This window comes from Anser cygnoides, chromosome 5 (genome assembly GCF_040182565.1).
Source record: "Anser cygnoides isolate HZ-2024a breed goose chromosome 5, Taihu_goose_T2T_genome, whole genome shotgun sequence".
Taxonomy (NCBI): Eukaryota; Metazoa; Chordata; class Aves; order Anseriformes; family Anatidae; genus Anser; species Anser cygnoides.
The window spans coordinates 55,583,738-55,606,864 of record NC_089877.1 but is presented as its reverse complement, the minus strand read 5'-3'; the positions used below and the strand labels follow the sequence as shown (position 1 = coordinate 55,606,864).

At 49.4% G+C, this 23,127-nt stretch overlaps 1 protein-coding gene across 1 annotated transcript in view; it reads right to left on the bottom strand.

Moving 5' to 3' along the window:
• The window catches only part of RCOR1 (REST corepressor 1), an 84,091-nt gene that overhangs the window by 27,489 nt on the left and 33,475 nt on the right, over positions 1-23,127 (bottom strand). Inside the window, exon 3 of the mRNA XM_066998369.1 lies at positions 14,648-14,731. Coding sequence (XP_066854470.1) covers positions 14,648-14,731 — 84 coding nt within the window. The remainder of the gene's footprint in view (positions 1-14,647; positions 14,732-23,127) is intronic.

The following is a 23,127-nucleotide window of genomic DNA, read 5'->3' as shown; positions in this document are numbered from 1 at the left end:
GTCCATGCTGTACTCTTGTACACAGGCAGGGAACAAGCCGACCTGGCCCACTGTGCCTGTCGTTTCTTGGCGCACTGTGGCTCACTCACTTTGGTGCTTGCACCATCTGAGAGGTCTGACAGTTTCCCGAGCACTCCCTTCTTTACCATCCCCCTCCACACGAACTGAGCAAGAAGGAGCAGGGCACCAGCTGAGTCACAGGATCCCTTTCGCCTCCCATACCAGCAGAGCCTGGAATTGCCACAAGCTTAATGCTTCACATGCCACACCAGATAAATAAGCGCTCCCTTCCATCTCTGCCTTCCCCTCGCACTTCCAGCGAGCCCAGGGCAGCGGGCACGTGAAATTCTGCTCCGCTGCATTTCAGCGGCGTTCAGTCACGCTCGGCGTGTAACCCAGCGATCTGTTCAGACATCGGAGTTCGGAGCCAGAGGAGCCCGGGGCAGAGCCCTGCTTACACCAACAGGACGGTTTGCCAGCCCAGCCCCGAGCTGCTTTCCAGAAGAGTGAGGACAGCAAAGCAGCCCCGGCGTAAGCTGTGCCACCGCACGTCCCTCTACCAGCACAACTTCAGCTGAACAGGGGAGCTGAGGACATCCTCCCCTCCCGCCCAGCACAGTGCTGGAAAGATTTCTGCACAGACCGGGCCAGAACAAGACTTGAGCAGAGATAGTTGTGTGACACAGGAGATGCTCTGCTCCTGTGGAGGCTCTTGTTGCTACTAGAAACCAGATGCGGGAGGAGGGACAGAAGAGAAGCACAAACTGGTTCGTTTCTTTACCAGTTTGGCTACATCGCTTCTCTTGCATGCCTTTTAGCTGTGTGGGGAAGAGCAGGACCCCCCCGCACACCCCCTGCCCAGGGTGGAGTGAGCGCTAACCCAAACAGCTCCTTCCTACAGGCAGTCGTGTGCAGGAAGGCAGGAGGATAAAAGGTGGGGACACGAAGGGAACAGAGCTACACATAGGTACTCACCAGCAAAGAGGAGCACAGGGTGCTCAGATGCTTTCAAAAAAGCACCCTTTAACGCAGGGAGGGAGATCTACAAAAAGATGACCGAAGGACCCCAAGTGTAGCATTAACACAAACAGAGAAGGGAGATGTAGGGGAACGAGAAAGGGAGCAGAGGAAAGTACTTCTCCTCCGCCATCTAGAAAGAGGAGTTTCTGACCAAAATGGTGCCATCAGCCCCCTGAACGCTGTGGTCTTGTTTCCAGCCGTCTCTCTCTCTCGCAGCCTTTTCTTCTGCTAGCTGCCTTTCCGCAAGAATTCCTCACTAGAGGCAAAGGGAAGGGGACCCTCTTGGCTGACACGAGCAAACAACTGCATTGCTGATTTTCAGTCCCGCATCCTCGAGCAGTGAATTCAGAGATGTAAAACAGGAGCATTAATTTGGGGATGGGGGGTGGGAGAGCTCCGAGAAGAGAAACGCCCGAAAGCGATGCCTCCCCTCACCACCATTCGATCAGATGAAATGCTCTCTCCAAGTGGGTCTTTTGGGAGAGTTCCCCCCACACCCCAGCCCCAGTTTGCTTCTTACAGACCCCACAGGTATCACGTCGTGCTTGGTGGACTCAGCGACCCCGAGGAGGGTTTGCAGCAGAGGCAGGAGCGCTAAAGCCTACGGAACGCGCCGGGAATGCAGAGGTAGAGCTGCTGCTGCAACCTCAGTTCACCCCTATTACTGGGGTACTGCAGGAGCTCTGAACACTTTGCATATTACGTGATGCAATACCCTGACAGAACAGGGTGAAATAAGGACAAAAGCAGCAGCCTTCGCAGCCTCAGTAATGTGCTTCACGGGGTTCGATCAATGCTGGAACCTGTGAGGAATTTCAGATGTGGCTCTCCATCTCCCCCTCCTCTCCCTTCTCCCTTCGGAACAGAAGAAGTCGAGACCCAGAACAAATCAATGTTACATAAAGAAAATAAAGAGCAGGGATTAGACATATACATGTGAAATCCTTCCAATTTTCAAAACACTGTTATGACAGTACACAAACAACTCGCCACAGTTTCTACCTCGGTGTAGAAATAAATGAGCAGCTGCATTGCCGTCTGGCCGCGTCGGTGGAACAATCCTGCCACCTCGTGGCCCCAGCACAGGAGAGGAAGCCACGAGAAGTGCCAAGCTCAAACAAAGCGCCTCGCTCAAGTGAGCGGCAACAGGAGGTGGTGGGGAGCGGGCAGAGACCGAAGCGCGGTGGGCCTGACCACTTTTTCTGGGTGGAATCACGTATAAAAGCAAACAAAACCCATCTACTTAAAAGGCTGTTACGCCTTGGAAAAACTGTTTCCTCTCCTTGGCAAGAGGCAGCGTGCCACAGGCAGGAGAGGGATGGAGAGCCAGGGCACAGCCATGTTTTACAGCCCTCGCTGCACTCACCTGGGCAGGTACGTGGCCTCCTTGCAGACTGACTGTAGGAAGAGAGAGCACTAGAGCGACACAAAGGCTACTTCAACACTTCATGAGTTAAAGGCATGTAAAGATTTGGGCCTTAACTCCACTGTATCTACAGCAGGTGAGGCAAAAGTCTGGATGCAACTTCAAGGCAAAGAAAAACTGACCTCAGCTGGCAAGTTACCATGATCAGGAGCAAGACAAAATACCCTGCAGCAGGGGCAGGGTACCTCGAGCCAAGCGACCACACAGGAGGTCTCAGCTCCCACCCACCTACCTCCCCGTAGCTCAGACTCCACTTGACCATCACCTCGTCTCCTTTGGCAGCAGGGCCAGGGTAAGCATCCCTCACCCCCAGGCACCCTGAGGAAGGCCAGGTCTGAACGGCAGGGCTTGTCCTCCTAATTTCAGCGAGCCTTTAGACTGGCCCAGCCAAAAGCGGAGCTTGCTCCTTACCCCGGCACAGCACGAGGGCAGGGCTGAGCAGGCATGCAGGAACAGGCTTGGCTGGATGGAAACCAGCGCCGATGAGGAAAGTCGCTCCCAGCCACACCTGGAGCCAGGGAGCTGCAGCCTCAGGTAGCAGAACGAAGGGATGAAACGGAGCGCCCCGCTGCCGTGAGATCTGACCCCTGCAAGCAGCCCTTGTGCCTGCTGACAGTTTTATTTCTCAAAGTGAAACGCACTAACACGCTAGCAAATAAAAGCAGCTATGTCCCATCTTAATCCTTCCCTTTGCATTGCCTGCATCTGAAGCTAAGTCCAAAGTCGAAGCTCCGGTGATGGTTCAAGACCTGACCCCCCTGCCTTTAGATTCTGCTGCATCAGCAAGAAAGCTGTACCGCAGACGCAGGTGTACTGACACATCCAGCACGGCGTCTGTAGCTTGTCAGAACCATCTTAAGCTGTTTACCAGGAAAGGCCTTTTGCTAGTATACACGTTTCCCTTAAAGCTTTTGCCAACGCAGGCTGGTTCCTGAAGTTGCGCCCTCAGCTGGTGCCGTCGCATCAGGAGAAGAAAGGCTGGGCTGGGCTTTCGGCATGGGGAGTGGGGCTGTCGGCGGGGCCTGCCAGGAGGAAGGGAAGGGAAGGGAAGCCTCCCTTGCTGACGTGTGCCTCAGGGGCCACGTGGATGCACACCGTGAGGACGCACGCAGAGGACTCTGGGGAGAAAAGACCGCTTCTTGCACGTGCAACGCATTTAAGCTCCAGCTAGAGATTTGCTCTGCCCCGGCATCAATGCTGCTTTCCTGGAGGGGTGGCACTCCTGTACCTGCAGAGAGCCCCAGGCACCTCATATGTGCCACAGGGGACAAGGATGAGGGAGATCTGACAGCCCAGGGGAATCTGCACCTTTGGGACCCAGCACCAAACAGGCAGAGCCACTCAGACCACTAACTTACGAGGATATGGGATCTGAACAAAGATGGATCATCCAGCAGTGCAAATCTGACCCTAAATCAGAGAGGCACTTGACTGCATCAAATGTAATGATCTAGAGGTTGGGATCCCATGTAAGACCATAAAGCAGCACACGGTACCTGCTGGCAGGGAGGGAATACTCAGTCCCACATGTGACCTTCCAAGATGCAGATAAGGAAGTGAACATGGAGTAAATGAATAGCGCGCATGCCTAACAAGAGCAGGCTTACGGCAGAGCAGTTCTTTGCACGATTCAGTACAGCGTTCCCAATTCGGTACAAGGAGTGCCAAAGCCAGAGGTACCCCGCTATCAGACCGTGGCTTGAGTTAACTCTGCAGAGAAGCTACAGCCTCAGATTACATACTTCAAGGCAGGAACATGCCCAAGCAATGCAAGTAGCAACATTATCAATGTACTTGTCACAACGGGTAGAAGATTTAAAAAGTTATTTGATCAGATGGTTCAATGCAAGAGACATTACCTTGGATTAGAAGAAGCCTCCCTCACGCAGACTTTATTATGGAAATTACTACTTTTTGCACTCCTAAAGAATATCTGATTCCATGCAACGTTTCCAAAAGCCACAGATTCATAGAATGGCTCGGGTTGGAAGGGACCTTAAAGATGACCCAGTTCCACCCCCCTGCCATGGGCAGGGACACCTCCCACCAGCCCAGGTTGCCCCCAGCCCCATCCAGCCTGGCCTTGAACACCTCCAGGGATGGGGCACCCACAGCCTCTCTGGGCAGCCTGTGCCAGCGCCTCACCACCCTCTGAGTGAAGAATTTCCTCCTGACCTCTAATCTAAATCCCCCCTCTTTTAGTTGAAAGCCATTCCCCATTGTCCTGTCATTGACTGAGCAAAAAGTTGCTCTCCATCTTTTTTATAAGCCCCCTTTAAGTACTGAAAAGCTGCAGCGAGGTCTCCCCAGAGCCTTCTCTTCTTCAGGCTGAACAGCCCCAGCTCTCTCAGCCTTTCTTCATTCACTACTATGGAAAAAAAAAAGTTTGACACTAACAACAGAGCCAGTGTGGGGAAACAGACTCAGCCTAGCAGTCTCACGGAAGGTTCATCCTAGGTCTCGTACCTAGAAACATTTCTCAACTCCTCATCCACATGTCATGCTGTATATGCTGAAATTCGTTTTGTATTATACCAGCAGCATGAAAACACAGCTTTCTGAACAAGTGAATAAAGTAATTCATGAAAGAAGCGGCCTCATATGCAAAAGCAAACAAAAACCTACCAGAAAACCTAACACAGAGCAGCCACTCTGGGTGAGCAGACTACTCAAAGGCCAGATCAAGCAGCCTGCTGTCAGCCAGCCTCAGAAGCTGCCAGCGAACACCCAGACACAAAGCCCTCTAAAGAGGATGAAACCTTCCACAGGGTTCATTTCCCACCCTCAACAAGATTTTGAAGGCTCCTGTCTAACCCCAGAACTGTTACGTTGCCCACTGTGCTAGGAAGACGAACTAATAAAAGCACTGTATCAGAGCCAAGCTTCTTAAACAGCACGGATAATTCCGCTACGCCACGACCCAGGGCTTTTGTGCAGCATGAGGGCACACGCACAGAAGGGGTGTGTGGGAACAGAATAGCCATCGGGCTAAATTACAGCTCATTATTGTTGTTACTGATAATAAAACCCATCGCGAGAGAGTAGGAGCCATGCTGACCCCCTTTCTAATGCACACAAAAGCCAGAGAAATGAACAATTTGTCCCTTAGCCACCTCCTTGAAGAACGTCACTCGGGCGGATAGGACGCATCGGGCAGGCCAGCAGACAGCGAGGGGAGAGAAGCCGGAGTCACGCTGCGGAGCTGCCCACGGCTGCTGGAAGGCAGCGATGTGCTGAGAGCATGGAGCTGCTCGGGCAGGGCACAGACCTCCAGGTGCGGCCGCCAGCCTCCAGCTCCGCGGCAGCTGGAGCAGGAGAAGCCTCTGCTCTGGGATGGTGGGGGGGTTAGTCACAAAAGCAAGGCTTCTTGGTTTAATGTGGGGGTTTTGCTGGTTTGGTTTTGGGGTTGGGTGGTTGGCTGCTGGCCTCCCTCACTTCCAAGCACAGCCAGATGAATGAAGGAAGTCTGGAGCAGATACTGGTTCTCAGCTACCCAGAAGACCTCCGCACTCGAGTGAATAAGAAGCTGTGAAACTAGGTGGAAAAGGATAGGGACTAAGTGAAGGCAGCTTGATGTTGGATGGGAACTAATCTTCATTGTATTTTCTGAAGTACTTCTCAGATGCTTTTGTTCCTTCTACATATGCAGTTAAAAACCCATTTTGAGATGTTTGGGACTGGCCCCTTCTGAGAAGGGGAGGACCTTTTGACAGCAGCACTCTTTGCACTACGGCACCAGGGCGCTGAGAATCAAAATTTACATCTCAAACTTGCTTGGAAAGGCTCCATTATCCCCGGGGTGCAAGCAAGTTGGAAGGAAGCAGAACAGAGACGAGACAAACACATCCAACGCACAGGGGACTGCGTAACCTAAAGGGAACGACTTACCTCGAGGGTGGCTGTGGCTCTAACCCCCAGCTGTCTGCCCCAATCTCTCGAAATTCCTCCCCTTGCTTGCTGCAGGAACAGGTCAGCTGCTGGACTAAAGCAGCTGCTTCCTCACTGAGCATGGCAGGCCATGAACTAAGGCAACAAACAAGTGCCTGCCGCAGGTTAAGTCAAAGTGGAATTCCTGGTACCCCAGACAACATGAAAACATGGTATGTGGTCACTGCTTTTAGCCAGGATTTAGAAGCCCAGTCCTTACTCAAGTTATTATTTATTACTTCCGATGCTTGCCGTGCTAGGAAACTCATAACTACCCCTACCATCATGTGAAAGTGCATGAGAAGCATATGATTGGAAAATAACTTGAATGGGGAGGGCAAAAATAAGAGTACAGGAAAAATAATTAGCAGGAGTGGTTCCTAATTAGAGCAAAGAATGCTAGAACAAACATTATGGAGAGGGAAGCTCTGGCACATGTTCTTGAGAAAGTCTGGCTGCTCTGCCTCCTGCACTAGCACCTCTGTAAAGGTCACACTCAGCAGCAGGATGAATTCATCACAGCAAACTTATGCCCGTGACATCCTCAAGCATTCCTCAGTGAAAGACGCATCCCACAAGAGCTCCTCCCTGCCTGCACACAGGTCCCATCGCATCCCTTTAAACGTGCTCCTGTTGGTGCTTTTGCTGACCGGCCTGCTCCAGGACAAAACGGTTCCCTTCCAGACCCTGACCCTTCTTACTCCTCCCTCAAAGCTACAGTAAGAGACACGAGGTCAGGAAAAAAAGACCTACCCTGAAAGGCTCAGAGCCTGCCATTCCCACTAAAGCCAGCAAGACTGGAGCACGCTCAGCCCGGCCCAGGGCTGGGCCCGAGCAGCACTGCGTAGCTGCAGCCTGCTAGTTCTTGTTACACTGGTCCTACAACTTACACAGCGCCTATCAGGCTGGCTAGGACTGCTCCCAAACGCATTTCAGATCAAGGCTTGCTGCCAGGGTGACTCTTAACAGTGCTATCATCACTCCATTACATCCACGTCATCTCGTCTCTAAACTTCTCTTAAAAAAAACCACACGCGTTTCTTCCCAGTGCCAGCTCTGGATCGGTCCCTGCAGTCGCAACCGTGGTGGCAGCTGGCATTTTCAAACTGGGTCATCTCGACACGTTTGGAGGCCTGTTTCTTACTGCAGTGAAAAAGAGGAACAAACAGGTGGCAGGAGAGAACAAGGCACATGAAGAAACTGGTGACTGCCCCCCCCCCCTCCCAGCACAGCAGCAAAAATTCCTCTGGGATTACACAGCTACCTTAGATAAGACGCCCTTTTCCTGGATACTCTCCAACACATTTCTCTTTCTTTGGAGGTTTTGGGGGAATTTGGGGTTTTACTTTTTTCTTTGTTTGAAAAAGTCCACTGTACCTTGGGTGAAATGCACCCCAAACGCACGCGCACACACCAGTCCTTTCGAACTAAATTGCTTTCCCGGCTCTAATACAAACCACTGCTGTGAAAGGGTTAAAGCCTCATCTTCATTTAAATATGCATCCAGGATCCAGAAATATCAACCTGCAGTAATAATGATGAAAGAGCTGCTCTGAGATTTCCACACGGCATTGCAACAGCAACGAGCACAGCAGCTGACAAACAAAGGGGGAACTGCAGCTAAGTTTGAGGCAACCCAGCCGTTTCTGGGATACACCCAGAGCCTTTGAAGCCTGCTATCTTTTTTTGCTGTTGGTAAGATCGACACTTTAAGCATCAAAAGTTGCCTCAGCTGAAATGAAATGCTGCCTACCTTCATATTTGAGCATTTTCTTAAGTGCAGCAACTGCAGCTTCTGGTAGAAGTGGCCATGGCTGTATTATTTCTATAGCTACACTCAAGCAGAATCCTAAATTAAACACCAGTTATCTCATTTCTGGATTCATGGACTTGTATTCTTCAGCTATGGTATTTGCATCCAAGCTTCACAGCTGCCAGGTTCGCTGCATAATATGAAATTTGGATTAGGGATAAACATAAACCCAATTCTGCTCTTCCATTAATCCTTTTTGCTGTCACTGGGACAGCCAAATTGGTATTTCTAGGGAAGGAATGGAAGGAACACATACAAATAGAAAGATCAGAAGTGTTTTTTGACCTTTTTTGCCTTTTTTTTTGCGGGGGGTTGTTTGTGGGGTTTTTGTTTTGTTTGTTTCCTTTCTGTCTTCCCTGGAAGCAAGAAAAGGTGAGCATCTAGCTGCAGGCAAGAATTATAACCCCTGAAGTCCACCCCTCAGAGACCTGGAAGCTTTGGATCTACCTGGCAGCTATTTTTACGGCTAACATTTTTCTTATTCTCAAAAAAAAAAAAAGGGGGGGGGGGGAACACTAACAAAAACCCTCAGACACGAACAAGAAGAAAAACCCCAAACAACAAAAAAAAAGGCGCAATACACACGCTCCATCTTACAAAACCTCCCACTGCACTCAGCCAGCCCCAAAGAAAAAAGCCTAAGCTCGGCTCAGAGTTCAACACCACTTTTCCCTCTGGTGGCAGAGCCCGAGCTGCTCCCACTCTCCCACCCCAGAGCCAAGGGGGCTGCGCTCTCCGTGCCAGCGCAACCTTCCGTGGGGTTGCGTTATAAACCAGATCACTGGGTCGTAACCCTCCAGCAAGGGGGATCGGAGGGAAGGGAGGAAATCATCAAAACCACAGTTCCAGCTATTTCAAAGGCCTTGCTTGCAGCATGTTGGAGAGGAGGGACAAAGCAGCTTTGCTGCTGCTGAACACACGCGGGACTCCATCCTCCTCCTTGCTGCTGCAGGGGGCACAGGGCTGCGTTGGTTCCTGGGTACCTCTGAAGCATTAATCCCATTTCACATGCATCCTGTTAAACAGAGGCTTCATTTTTAAAGGGGAAATTTTAAGATCGCTTTCCCCAGTCTCATCTCTCCCATTTGTGGTTTTCCGCTCACATTTATTTATTGCTAGCGCACCCCGTGCCCCAAGGAAATGAGGAAAATGAGAACTGATGATGGCAGTTAATGGAGTCGTATGTCCACACAGAATTCACAGGCCAAAATAAGTGAGCCGAGGGTGAAAGGATACGTGGAAGCAGAAGCCCTTCTTGGAGCCATTTGGCTCGGCTACCACTGAAAACAGAAACTCAACACAGAGCGTGTCGAGCCTTCTCAAAGCCATGCTCAGCACCCTGAGAAGACAAATATTGTCCTGTCCTCTATTCTGTCGTTTTAGGTTCGAAAATCCAGATAAAGGTGATTTTCAAGCTCGTGTCACATCTTTTTAAAAGAGAAAGGGAAGAATAACCACAGCCTGTTCTATGCAAAGATTAACCCTCGAACCACGGCTCGAGACAGCCTCTAGTCACTTAGAAGCAGCCAGCCCTCCGAAATCCGGGGATCCACCTCTCCGTGGCACCTGAGGATGGTTACCAAAACTTTCTCACCCACGAGGCAGTGGCTGGCAGGCTAACAACCAGCACACGCTCACAGCCTCCGGCAGGACCCAGGCTTTGAGCTCCCAGAGGCCAACTCGGCGCTCCCAGGGCCGGGGCGCCGCTGTTGAGCAGGGACAGGTCCCTCCCCTTGCCAAAACGCACCCCACAGGGTTAACGTCCCCAGTAACCATAGCAACCAGCACTTCTTTCTCCATCAGAGCCTCAGCTGGCACGCTGCTGCCTTCCCAGGATCGGGTTTTGCAGCACGTTTAAGGACCCCCCCCCCAGCCCCTTTTGTCCCCACAGCCGGGGGGGGTTGGCAGAGCGCACGGCGAGGGTGCCGGAGCGCCTGCTGCTCCGTGCGACCGGCATGCCTCCGTCCCCAGGTGCCCTGGGCACATCCACCATCCTGCCCGGGGAAAAGGGGGCTGGCTGCGGTCTCCCCAGGCACGCTGAAGCGGGCACAAGGAGACGTAGGGGCAGTCCCGCAAGCAGGGTAACAGAGGGAGGGCTGGGGAGCGCCCGGAGCTGGGGCACTGCTCGGCCATCGGGTCGAACGGAAGAGCAGGGGACCCAGCTGGCAGCCATGACCTGCCCTCCCAGGGGTGCTGGGGACAGGGCCGCCTCTTCAGCACCACACAGAAGCTGCAAGTCCACGGGGGACACCCACCAAAACATCCCCACGTCCCGATAACGGTGAGGAACCAAACCCCACATCCAGGGCACGTGCGTGCTGTCAGGAAGAGAGCAGACAAATGACTTTCAAAACAGAGCTTATCGCAAGCTAAACAATACAGCTTTCTCCTCTCGTAGTTCACCTCTGAACTACAGATGCATAAAAGCACTCATCGCATCCTATTCTCCTGCCTGCTTTCCATCCCTTCCTCCTGGGCAGCCGCAGCATGCCAGCACTTGCTTATTTCCAGACCAACCCAGTGCCACTTTTATGGTTCCACCCATTGGAGCACTTGGCACAGCGATAGACACTGCTGCGGTATAAATAGCTTCATGCTGGCCCAGCTAACTCCTGTGCAGGATCTCCACAGCATCATTACAATGCATTTTTCACTCCCTGCCTCTCCTTCCCCACCTCCCACGTGCCAGGCAAAGATAGCGGATGCCCGTCTCCCACCGAGCTGTTCCTGACCCCCCTCTGGCAACTGTTATGATCCCCTGAAAGAGGAGCCCGACAGGAGATAAGGACCACGCTGGCAGCGTTCAGCTTTGGGATCAATATGGGGCAGGGCAGTAAGCGGTTTGTGCAGGATTAATGGTTAACAAGGCACAGGATAAGAAAGTGAGCAATGTGCCAACAGATACTTTTGTGTGTGTTTTTGTTGTTGTTTTTTTTTTTTTTCCTCTTTTTAAATCTTCTCTACCATACCCATTATTTTGTGGCATCCAGGCAATCAATTCCTCCAACGTGCCAGCACATGGGACGCAGACAACCCGTAACCACCTGCGTGAGCCTGGAGCAGCAGGCATGCAGGTCCCCACCAGGCTGTCAGGGCAGACTCGCTGGTCCTTCCAGGGCTCGTTCCAGCAGCTTACAGAGGACCCGCAGACACGCACCTCTGCCAAACATCAGCACACACAGCTCTGGGCACTGTCTCAGGGCTGCTCGCAGGTTTCTGTGGCACCTGGGTACTGGAGGTGGATCCCAGGAGGCCGCACTGATTCCACAGAACCGCTCTGCTCGTGGGACCCACCAGCTCTGAGCCATCGCTAGCGTGTGCTGCAGTAACTTCCATCTTCACACGGAGCCCCAGGAACACAGCAAAGCCCTAAGACTCTTACCACAAGAACAGGATGGATGAAATCCTAGCTAGGATTCACAGCATTTACAGACCAAGGGGCCATGCCAACTTTCTGGAGACCCCAACTCCTTCCGCTCCTACTTTATAGGGCCAATGATTTCCTCCTCCCAGGATAATACACATCACAAAAGCCCGTGGTTTAAAAAGGCATCAAGAAATAGGGAATCCTTCACTTCCCTGGATAACTTCCAATAGTCAATCAAAAAAATTAAAAAACACACACTCAGGAATTTTATTTCAGTCTCTGTGGACTTTTCTTGCAGCCCTTTATTTACATTATATACATCTTTTACTATGTCAAAATTCTCCTTTGAGAAAATTCAACAGTCCCCTTTTAGTCTCTACTCAGTAAACTGAACAGATGGAGTTTGCTTCGTCTTCAGTTTTCAAAACATTTCAGTAGCTCCCATTCTCCATTCTTTTCTCACATTTTCCATACTAAAGCTGCTATTCTGGCGTGTTTTTTTTTTTCCTGAATGCTGCAGGATTCAGAGGCAGCAAACCACTCCAGTTACCACCTCATTCTTTATCCCACATCACCCTTTGGGGCCAAGCACGACGCTGGGAAGCCCTTGCCAAATTACCTACCCGCTGTGCCCCTAGAATTGCACTCCAAGCTACTTCTTTCCAAATATTAGTCTTGATAAGGTAAGGCCAGAGCTTTCAGCGCTGAGACTTGTAACTCTGCAGTCAGGTCATTAAGAACCCACTACACTGGCATCAGTCCAAGCTAGGAAAAAGACCCAAAGCATTCTGTAAGACTAGTGGCAGTGTTCGCTTTATTTACCATCTTGTCAACCTACGGCTTACCCCTCAGTTTCTCTCCACAGCAATCCCGTATCAACTCCATATCGTTGATGGAAGTGTGGATCATCAACCCTATTAGGCATTCTCACAGACCCCATTTAATTAGCATTCACCGTCAGCAAATGCCAAGACTGGTAAGTGAACACCAGAACAGCTGAAGAGACTTCCTTTCCCCTGATGCTCCTTCTTCATAAGCCATGAAGCAGATTAGGGAACTTTGCATGCCATACACCAAATGCCCTACAGACTTTGCAGAGCACTGCAGTGCTTCGTTCTTCATAGTTCATTTTTGGCTAATGCCAGGCAGAGGTAGGAATGACTGATACTTCCTTCGGTATTGTCAGCTCAATTTGAGCTAAGACAAAGAAATGTCCACTCTTACCTTGTTCTTGTTCTCTCCCTCCCTGCAGAGCTGCCCTCTCCCCACCTGCTGGAGAGTTCCTACCACCCCCAGGCCCCCTCAGCCACCTCTCCCGGTGATCCTTGGCTGCTTGCTGCTACCAGATTGACAACCACATCCCCACACCCAGCTAGGTGCCTGGGAGATATTTGTATGTCACGTATTGCACAAGAGGATCATACTTCTCTCCCCCAAACACTGTATGAAATATTCATTCATTTTTTTTCTGTATCTTTTTGGAAGGTAAAATCACTGATGTGCCTACGCTGTTACTAAAATTTTAATCAAGTCTTATGAGAAATTTTTCCTTGCCCTCACATTCACAAGTTTTCCCCAACTTTTGTTGTGCCAGCAACAGTCAACTGCTACCTAGTTTTTAAATCAGTCATACTACGTTTTTCATTTCTTAGGTTCATGACATCTTAACAGATATCATATCCTTTTTACTCTGTAATATACTTGCATATTTTGTGCCAGTTACCACGATACTGAGTTGAAGATTTTACTGTTCCACTAATCCTTTCTTTTCCTCCTCCATTCTCTCTTCTGTCTCCAAGAAACCCACTTCCTATCAGACAAAAACTAAATGTTCCAAAGCACAGCTGAGATTCAGAAGACTCTCAGACTTGAGAGGCAGCTACAGGAATCCTGTGTCACAGGTGACCCGTGCAGTCTTGCCTCCTGGTGGAGGCATCAGTTTTTTGCTCTTATACCCCTTCACAGGTTTCCAGCTGTAGATAACTGTCAAACGTATCCCTCTGCTCATCAGTCTTACTTAGTTCAGCACGCAATAGCCAGCAGAGAGCAGACAAGACACCACTGGTAAGGGAGAAAGCAAACATGATCTTTGCAAAGCCCTTTTTATCTGCAGATCATAGTACTATTATCCTTTTATAACTCAAGGGGCAACTTCCTCAGTGGACCAAATGCCCCAGGGCAGATCCCAGCCACTTCTTGACCGAGCCAGTTTATGCAGCCTCCGCTGCCTTAATTAGCAGAGGCCTCACAATGGTGCTGTGATGCATCTCGGCCCCTGGGCCTAGGGAAAAGCCGTCTATCAATTTAATACTGCCACCACAAACATCTGCAGAGGACAGGCATGTAAGATTCTTATTCTTGGTCCCAGATTCAGAAAGAAAAAAAGGTACAAGCATAAAATCAAAAATAGCCTCTTTCAGCTGCCTCCCCTAAAAACGTTTAGCTTTAGTTACTGCATTCAAACAGCAGCCCTTTAATCAAGGAGTCCCACTTATTCATGAGGACAACTGTAGCTAGACAAACCTTTCAAACACTAGTTCTGCCATCTGGCAACAGCACTGAGACTTGTTCCCAAATACACACACAGAGCCGGTAATTGCCCTCACGTGGAATTCCAAGGCACTACAATTGTTCTGGCATTTAAACCTCCATGAGCTCCAGATGTGAATTTTATTTGTGGCTTTATCAGAAAAAGGTACTACAAATTGCCATAGATTTCTGCCACCCCATAATTCTAAAACACTTTTCATTTTGCTCTCAGCAGTTATTTCTGTCATCTTCTATGGCACCAGCAAACAAGATCATGTAGGCCTGAGAGTAAGTATCTTAAAGAATTCATGCCAAGAAAAAGTGTCACATTTCTCCTGCTTTCCCTGCTTCCATGTATTTGCTACACTGAACAACTGCCTGAAGGGAACAAAGTTCTTTTTGGAGGGTTGCTTTGTAGGCTTTTCTTTTTTTCCAGTGCTCAAATTAATTTCAAAGCATAATAAAAAGGTCACAGACATAACCTCTCTACTGGAAGTGGCACCTTCACATTCTCTAAGTGATACACTTATGAGAAATGGAGAAAGAAGAATTTGAAGAGACTTACATTTTGCTTCAGAGAGATTCTGATTAGGCGACCAGACCAGCATGCCGAGGTTCTCCCTCTCCTGACTTCGTCTTGCAAGTTTGGCTTAAGAGAAAGCAGATACAATTCAAGTTATAGAGAAAGTCGTTTCAGATGCAAAATGTATACAACAGTAACTTATCACACATCTGCAGCTTTTAATCAAGCCATGAAACCCATCTGCAGAGTCAAAAGCCGATCTTCTCATTCAGACCTGAGGCTTTTCCTTGTGTTTTTTTTCAATGCATCACCCCCTGTATAACATGACAGATACCACACACTCACTCTTTCATGCAGCGCACTAAGAAGCATATGTTAGATCTAAATTAAAAGTTAATTAATGTTTCTCTTCCAGCATACTTGATTATTTTTTCTTCCAGCCACTGTTAAATGAAAAAGGGAGGAGCTAGGCTCAGGCAGCAGGCTCCAAGCCCTTAGTGTCAGGAGACCTTACCGTGCACTTAGATTAACGCTTCAGGGTAGGCACACGGATGAGCCTTCCAGATTTCACTTCCTAGAGCCTTCTCCCAGATCCATCCCAAGAGCCCTGCTGTGCCGCCCTCCCCCGTATATCCGCACGCCCACCAGAGGACCACTGGGTGTCCCAGAGCAGAATCAGGCCCTCTGCTCAACCCATTCAGAGCAGCTCTCGTGTATCACGCCCACTGTCTGAGCACACCCACGCTCCTGAAAACGCGTCCGTTTTTAGCCAACCTAACACTTGTTGAGCATGAGAGCACTGAAAGTCTGAAGTGAAGAACCACAGCTGCGCGTACTTTGAAGAGGAACCTCAAGGTAAAGGTTAAGTTTCAACAACAAGTTCTCGTGAATCTGCTGTTCTTGGGTGATGAGCAGTCAGAAGAGGAGGAGGAGGAGAAGAGAAGAGAAAGAAACTTGCCCTGTTGAGTCAGCACGCCCAGCCAGCTCAACCACCCGCCCTCGCCAAGAGCAACTTGCAGGTCCTGTTATGAACGGGTGCCTACAGTACTACTTCCACTACAGAACTTCGTAATGCTGAAGGTTTATGCAATGTTTCAACACGACGCTATTCTCTCTGTGCTGCACAACGAGAGACAACCACCATTTCACGATGCGCTGAAAAACACCACAACAGGTGAGGAAAGTTCTGCATCTTCTGACGGAAGACGCAATGCCAGGACCCTCCTCTCTCGTGGCACGGGTATGAGATCAGGACATTATCTGCTCCTCTGTCTCCGCTGTGGCAGAAGCAGAAGCCTGCCAGCACCCAGCCTTCTGAACAGATCAGAAAGTTCAACTATTACAATGCTATGAGCACTCACAGTTTGATTACTGTTTTTAACACTAGATCTGCTCAGCTTATAACATTTAGGAATAAATGACAAAAATACTTTAATGAGTTTAAAGTAAAAACATGCATATATAGCAAAAATAGCATGCATAAAAAAACACGCCAATAGCATATTTACACTGAACTAAAATTTTTACTTTCAGCTACCCAGAGTCTACCTTATTTCTCAAGCCTTGCCAGAAAACAAACTTATTTTCACCACTGATTTCTTAGGATTAATATCCAAAGATCATTATAATCTTTTAAAAAAAAGGAAAAGGGTGTGTAAAAGGGTAGCAACTGCACACCCAAGGTATTCTGTGCCCTGTGCACGATCATTACTTTCTACACTAGGCAGAAAAACAGGACTGAGAAAAGACAAGAGATGGGGGGTGGAGACTGGGGCTATATATAGAACAGAAAAGGTGTCTGAATTTATAATTACATTTCTTGAACTTTACCAAAAAACCTTCATACTTCTGGGATTAAATTTTACTTTTGCCCCATACCAAGTCTAGGTCAGAAATGCAAAGGAAAATGCAGCTTTAAGCCTCTCTATCAAATTTCACTCCTCACTCTCCCTGCAGCAGAGTCTGTCCTGCTATTTAGTTCATTGCAGGGTCTGAAATATACAGAAAGAAGGCTCTCTCCTCACTTGGCATTACATTGAAAAGCACTTCCACATCCCATAAAAATACTCAAGGGCAGAAATCATCAGGCAGGCCTCCAGAAGCTAAACCCTCCCAACCCCAATCCCACACCCCTCCCCGCGACAGTAACCCACCCCCATTTAGGAGTCTGGCGCCCGAATTCTGCCAGCAAGCCTTCACACCCTGGCAACCCATCAGCCTGGCTCACTAAACCGGCCAAAACGCCTAATCCAAGACAAGGGAAAGGGTCTCCCCCTGGCGCAGCAGGCTGACACGCCAGGAGGCTGCCACACACGGCACAGGGCAGCCCGGCTGTCCCCTCAGGAGGCTGCTCCCTGAGGGGAAGGTAACATAAAAAGGTCACAGCCATCCCCAAAGCCTGGGAGGCGGCAACCAGGGCAAGGTGGTATTGCAGGATCTTGTGGCATCAAGGTGGCCGGTGAAACACGTTCCTTGACCTCCTTTGCCAGGGGAGTGCTTCACGTTAGGGGCTGCCCATGTCCAAGCCTCCCACCCCTTCCCTCTGGCCAGGATAAGCCTCCCGCTGGGCCTCACTTGAACACGAACTCTCTGCAAATCATCAAACATCATCAAGTCCATCGTGAGGCGCCACGCTGTCCGCAGGATCCCCTCCGACCCAGGTACCACAGCCCCGCTTCTTCCCCTCGCCTCCCACCAGCCTCAGCAGCAGCCCGCGCACGTCCCTCAGCCTTCCTAACTCAGCAGAGGCCAGCACGAGGCATACGCCAGGGTTAAGTTAGAACTCTGCAAAGGACAGACGCACCTACAAAGGCCAACACACATCAGAGAACACGGAGGGCAAACGCCCCCAGAGGCTAGGACTCCCTCCCTAGCACCACGTATGACTTAGCCCCATATCCTCCCCTCCATCACCCCTCAAAGCGCACAGACCCTCGCCCTCCATCCCCTGCAAGCAAGGCAGATCCAGCACCTACTCCTCCTAGCAGCCCAGTGCTGACCCCTGAAATACAAGCAGCACCAGGACCCTTGCTACATGACATAGCAAGGAAGAGCTTAAGAGCTTGCTCAGAATTCGGAAGCACGTTGAAATGGTTATTTTAGAGCGAGAGCCATCAGGAGAGAGGATAGGGCATGGCACAGCTTTTGCAGAGCAGTTATTACGTCCCTTTTCTATATCTTTCCAAACAGCACAAGGCCCACCAACATGGGGGAATTTCTTCCCCCATCCTCTGCTTCTGCACAAAGGTTAACAGGGTGAATTCAAACACTCTACACTTTAGTGACAAAGCTAAAAAGCTACATTAATTTAATCCATTATATATTTTACATTAAAAGAGCCACTTAAGGAGGGCAAGGGTTACTCTTTTTAGGGTAACATCAATTTAGGATCAATGGGGTTTACTCATTTAAGCAAGTGCAGTTAAACCAGTGCAACCTGTGTTTAAAGAAGCTGTATATTGGCAGAAAGATTGTCTGACATTTCAGTTAATCCTGCACTTTCATCTACACTACCCACTAGGTATTTGTAAAGTCTCTGCCGTACCCATTAGCTCCCTATCACAGATGATACACGAACAAACAGTTCGAAATCATTTCCCCACTGCTGGCTCTCCTGTTTGTCCCAAAGTCACGGCTCAGAGGAATCACAGACCCTTCCTCCTCTCCTTTGTTCCAGTGCCAGAACCCATAGGGGATGCAAGTTCCCATTGCCTTCACCCTAGCAGAGATGGGCAGCCCCTCTGACCAGGCACAGTACCATGGCTCTTTTCCAGGGCTGTCCCCAGAACATGCTCCTACCCCACTTCCTTAGCCGCACAGACAATTGTTTTATGAACCATACACTGAACCAGAAGAGGGGTTCGATCCAGGTTAAAACTCACTTTGTAAAGAAAAGGCCATTTTTAAAGTTGGTCCCACTTACGGCCCTGGTTGATGGCACAAGCCCACTAACATTTCACCTGGTACAAGGGAAGAGATGAGGCATGACCTGATATCCACCAGCCGCATCTCAACAGCAGCATGCAGCTGACCACACAGTGTATAGGAACGTGGCGCTCTGTTGTGCAGCTCGGTAACACAGCTGTTTGAGTTACTAACCCCCGTCTGCTTGTAGGGTGATGTCCTCCACCCCTGGGGACTCCCCACACAGCCCCTGGTAAGGCACAGGCCTGGCACGCGCGAGAGCAGCACACAGCAAGGGCGTGAAGCCCACACCCAACGCAGCTACAGCTCTTCCCCAGCTTTTGGAAACTTGTTGCAAGATTGCCGCACAGAAAAAAAAAAGAAAAACACAAGATGGAGGTTTCAACCAGCAGCAGCTGACTCTAAGAGGCATTGGGCTGATTTAAAACAAAATATCTATCTTGCTTCTGAGTCTTTAAAGCATCTCTACCCTGCTGTGAAGGCTACCAGAAGGGACAGCCTCACTCCCAAGCATGTCTGCCCAATTTTCACTTGCACACAAAGATGTCAGTCCTGCTCTCCCACCACCACACAAAGTTTAAAGCCTCAGAAGTAAATCCAGCTTAAGGTCAGCCCACACCTGAGCAATCCCAGCTCGTACACAAGGCTGAGAACAAAGAGGAAAGTGAAAGTCAAGAGATTCAAAAAAGCCCTCTTACAATCCTCCCTTCCTCCTAGAGCCACGTTCTGCTGCATTCACTCCAAGTCAGAGAGCAGAGGTTTGGCCCTGCCAGGACCCTCTGCAGAAACAGGATAGAAGTGACGCATACAAATTCCTTGCAAGGAACTTCTTAAATGCACTGAGACCTAACACCCTTGCAAATCCCCCGATATCAATTTACCTGCAAGGTCAGGACCTCCTCCTCACACCAAGAAACACAGCCTCGAGCCAAAGTCAACAAGACCGTGTACTTCCATAGCAGAGGGACTGGGCCCCACAATCCCTGAGCAGCACCCACAGTCTGATGCGCAGCCTGATGAGATACGCACGTATCTGGCATCTTAAGGGCTTCCTGCAGATAGCACGACTTTGTTTTCTACACAAACTTACGCTACACCGGTGCTAGAATCGGGACTGTATGAATACGGTCAGCGCTGAATGTGCTGCGGAGTTTGTCATCATGAACACGTTTGTGCTGACACGAAACCACAGATCTTTGTTCAGGCTCTCTCCAGAGCAAAGCGAGAGCAACGACACGCGCGTGCCCTGCAGGCTGCGAGCCACCACGCTCGCAGAAAGTCTGCCAACGAAGCAGGACCGGGAGCAAGAAGCGTGCTTCTCTCCCAACCTCTGCCAGGGTGCTGGGAAGCCAAGACTAGTTAGGAGAGGGAGGTGGAAGCAGCATCAGAAGCACTAAGTCTCCTCCACAGGTCGCAGAACCTTCTTTGTGTCTGACCCCTCCCGGTCTCACAGCGAGCCATGGAGCAGCTGAAGTCAGGGAAACTGTAAAAATGCCACTCCCTCATCCCACCTGCACCTCCATTCGGGGAGGTGAACCAAGAGCCTTGGAGAAACTGAGTCAAAATGCCAAAGGGTGAAACTTTTACTTCACAGCTGGAGCCCATCTCACACCCATCTCACACCTCACCGCTGCTGAAGGCGGAGGAGGGCCTGCTCAGCCAGCATCTCCCTGCCCTCCTGACACGCGCTCCCCGCCTCTCCCCCACCTCCTGTTGACTCTGGCATTTGTCCATCCAAGCCAAGCACATTTCACTAAAACTAACCTGGCAAAATAAAAAGCAAACAGCGTTTTCCCTGAGTTATTAAATCAAATCAGCTGGCTGCGAGATCAGACAAACAGCAGAGCGGGTGCGCAGGGAGCAGCAGGCTCACGTGGACAGGGCCTCTGCTGTCACGTAGCTTCACCCCGCTGCTGCCAACCTGAGCAGGGGAGCCTAATCCAAATTAAAAAAGGTTATCTCAACTAATTCCTAGTTTTATACTGCATACCCTAAGAGACAAGGAAGGGAAGGGGACCAGCAGGAGACCTCCTTCCACCACGGCACTGCTCTATGCTGTCTGAAGGACTGCATGTGCAAATCCAGCATGAAGGACAAGGAGTACACCTGGAGCTTTGGCCACCTCAGACCCACTGCTCTGGCCCGACACAACCCATTTTACTTTTCTTCTCCCTCCTAGAGATGAAACGTGCCAGAATAAACTCACGGGAGCCAAGGCCTCTGAAAGAACCACCCCTCGCTGTCGCCTACCTTTTGCTTCCGCGCAAGGCAGCGGTGCCAGCTCCCACTTCAGTTTCTGCACTTGAGGGAGCTGCTCGGTCTCACAGCTCTGCCCAGGGATGCTGCATGCTCCAGCTGCGGCTGTGAGCCGCTCAAGAGCACGCTACGCTTTGTTTTTGGCACCTACCCTGACCCCTCAGAGAGATGATCCCAGTCTCCTGCAGATGCCAAGACACACTTTGCTCCCAGCTCCATCCTGCCCAAGTCAGGACGAAGCTCTGCCAGGAGGATTCCCAGCCTTCGTCCTTCTCCATAACCCTTTCAACAGCCTCAGGTGCGATTTTTTATTTTTTCTTTTGCTATTGCTGTTTGCATAATGCATTTCAGAGCTACTGGAGCCCTCTGACTTTCAAAGGAGGCAAACAGACTAACACACCACCATGACAGCACTGCAACACGCACCACAAAGAGTGGGAATCTGACACTGTTAAGTTCCTCCATTACTTAAAACAGCAAATGGTAACCCAGAAAAGCACTGCCAGTGCCAGGTGCTTGATACAGATGCACACTGCTGTATCTTCTTCGGAAGGCAAGCATGGAGAAATCAACGTAGTTTCAAAAAGCACTTCCCATAGTAGTAAATGGAAATCTTAAGGTAATGATATTTTGCAAGGCAGCAGGTAAGAAAAGGTTTCCAGATCTAAGCAATGTATTTCATTAAGAGTTATTAAAGTTTACACAACAGACTGAAATCTCCAAGGTACAGGATGGCAGAATTCCCACCTGCAAAGGCTACTGCATTACTAATAGCACTTACTGAGCCCTCCCATAAATGGTACTAATTCATCTTTAAATCACATTTTGCAGGTTTAAAAAAAAAAGACTAAGAAACCTAAGAAACACCCCTTACCTTTAATATGTAACCCTTAACATTTTACATAAAACATGCATTGCGTAATACACAAAGGTGAATAGATGTTTTAATTGTTTGGGGAAGAGCTGGAGCTGACATATAACGACTTAGCTGCTATAAATGCTGCTTAAAGCAGTTTTGGACCAGGTCTAAACGTATTTACTTCTGATGAAGTGAGATTAAACAAGTACTTCCATTCCCAATCCTGCGTTTTCTTTATCAATGCAGACCTTATATTTATTGCATAGGGTAAAATCCCCTGCTTACAGTACCCACGATGACTGTTAAACAAAATAAGACAAGGGAGGCACCGGCTCCCATAACTTGAAGAACTCCTCCTTACTGGCTCACTGATATTACTCAGGCTCATAGCGTAATTGTACATGCACAGCTGCAATACAACGAGGTACCTATGTGACACAGGAGAATTCAAACAAAATTAAGAATTAGAAGAAAAGCTGCTCCGCCTTCCTTCCCTGCTGCTGCCGCTGGGGTCTCCAGCAGCAGCTCACAGGCGTGGGGAGAGCCCTGCTGCCCATCTCCACCTCCTTGGGCACGGGGCTTCTCCCAGGTCAGCAGATAATGCCTGCAACCCCCTTGAGCTTGTGCTTTCTGAGGATTGCCTAGATTTAGGAGCTGGTACCTCGCAGAAACACCATCCTTGTACACACGATAGCAACACTGAGCGTAGGGGAATATTTTAAACTGGAATCCTGCAACTTAAGGAACGTTTTTTAATTTAAAAGTTATGAATTAAGCAGTGCTTAGCTCTTCCTATACGTGACTACACCTGACTGGCACCGTAATCTATATGCAAATAAAGTTCTGAGGGCATTTTTGTATCCTCCTAAGGAAACAGAGGCTACTATTTGGGTTTCCATACAGAGCAGCAGCACTGGAAGTGCAGACCGAAGGGCCGTATTGCTTCAGAATGACTGTAGGTGCTGTGCTACAAAAAACATGGTATCACACATTATGACAGTGTGAAAAATATTGCTTTAAAAATTACCCAGTTAAAGATTAATCATCCAGCAATGATTACAAAGGTCACTTTGTGGCGATAAAAATTATTACCATTAGGAGAGCTAGAGGAGAAAATGAAGAAAACATGGATAGCAACACAGTTCCCCTTTTTTCAAGTAATCAAGTTCAACCCATACCAAGTCTGAACTTCACATCATCAGATTTTATTTTTTTAAAAACTTTCTTAAAAACATATCTGATCCGAGACGCTTTTTTAGTTTAAGAGCCAGCAGTAAAGCAAAAGCTATGGCCTACATTTTGCCCACAGCCCAGGCCAGAGCGAACAATAAAGCCAGAACAGATGTTGAGGCCTCGCCTCGATTTTTTTTTTTACTGAATAATACAAGTCCACTCATTCTTTCCTGCAAGCAGGTGGCACCAATGTGCAGCCATAGATGAAGCCTGAATAACTATACAAGCAAACAGCCTTTCAATGTATACT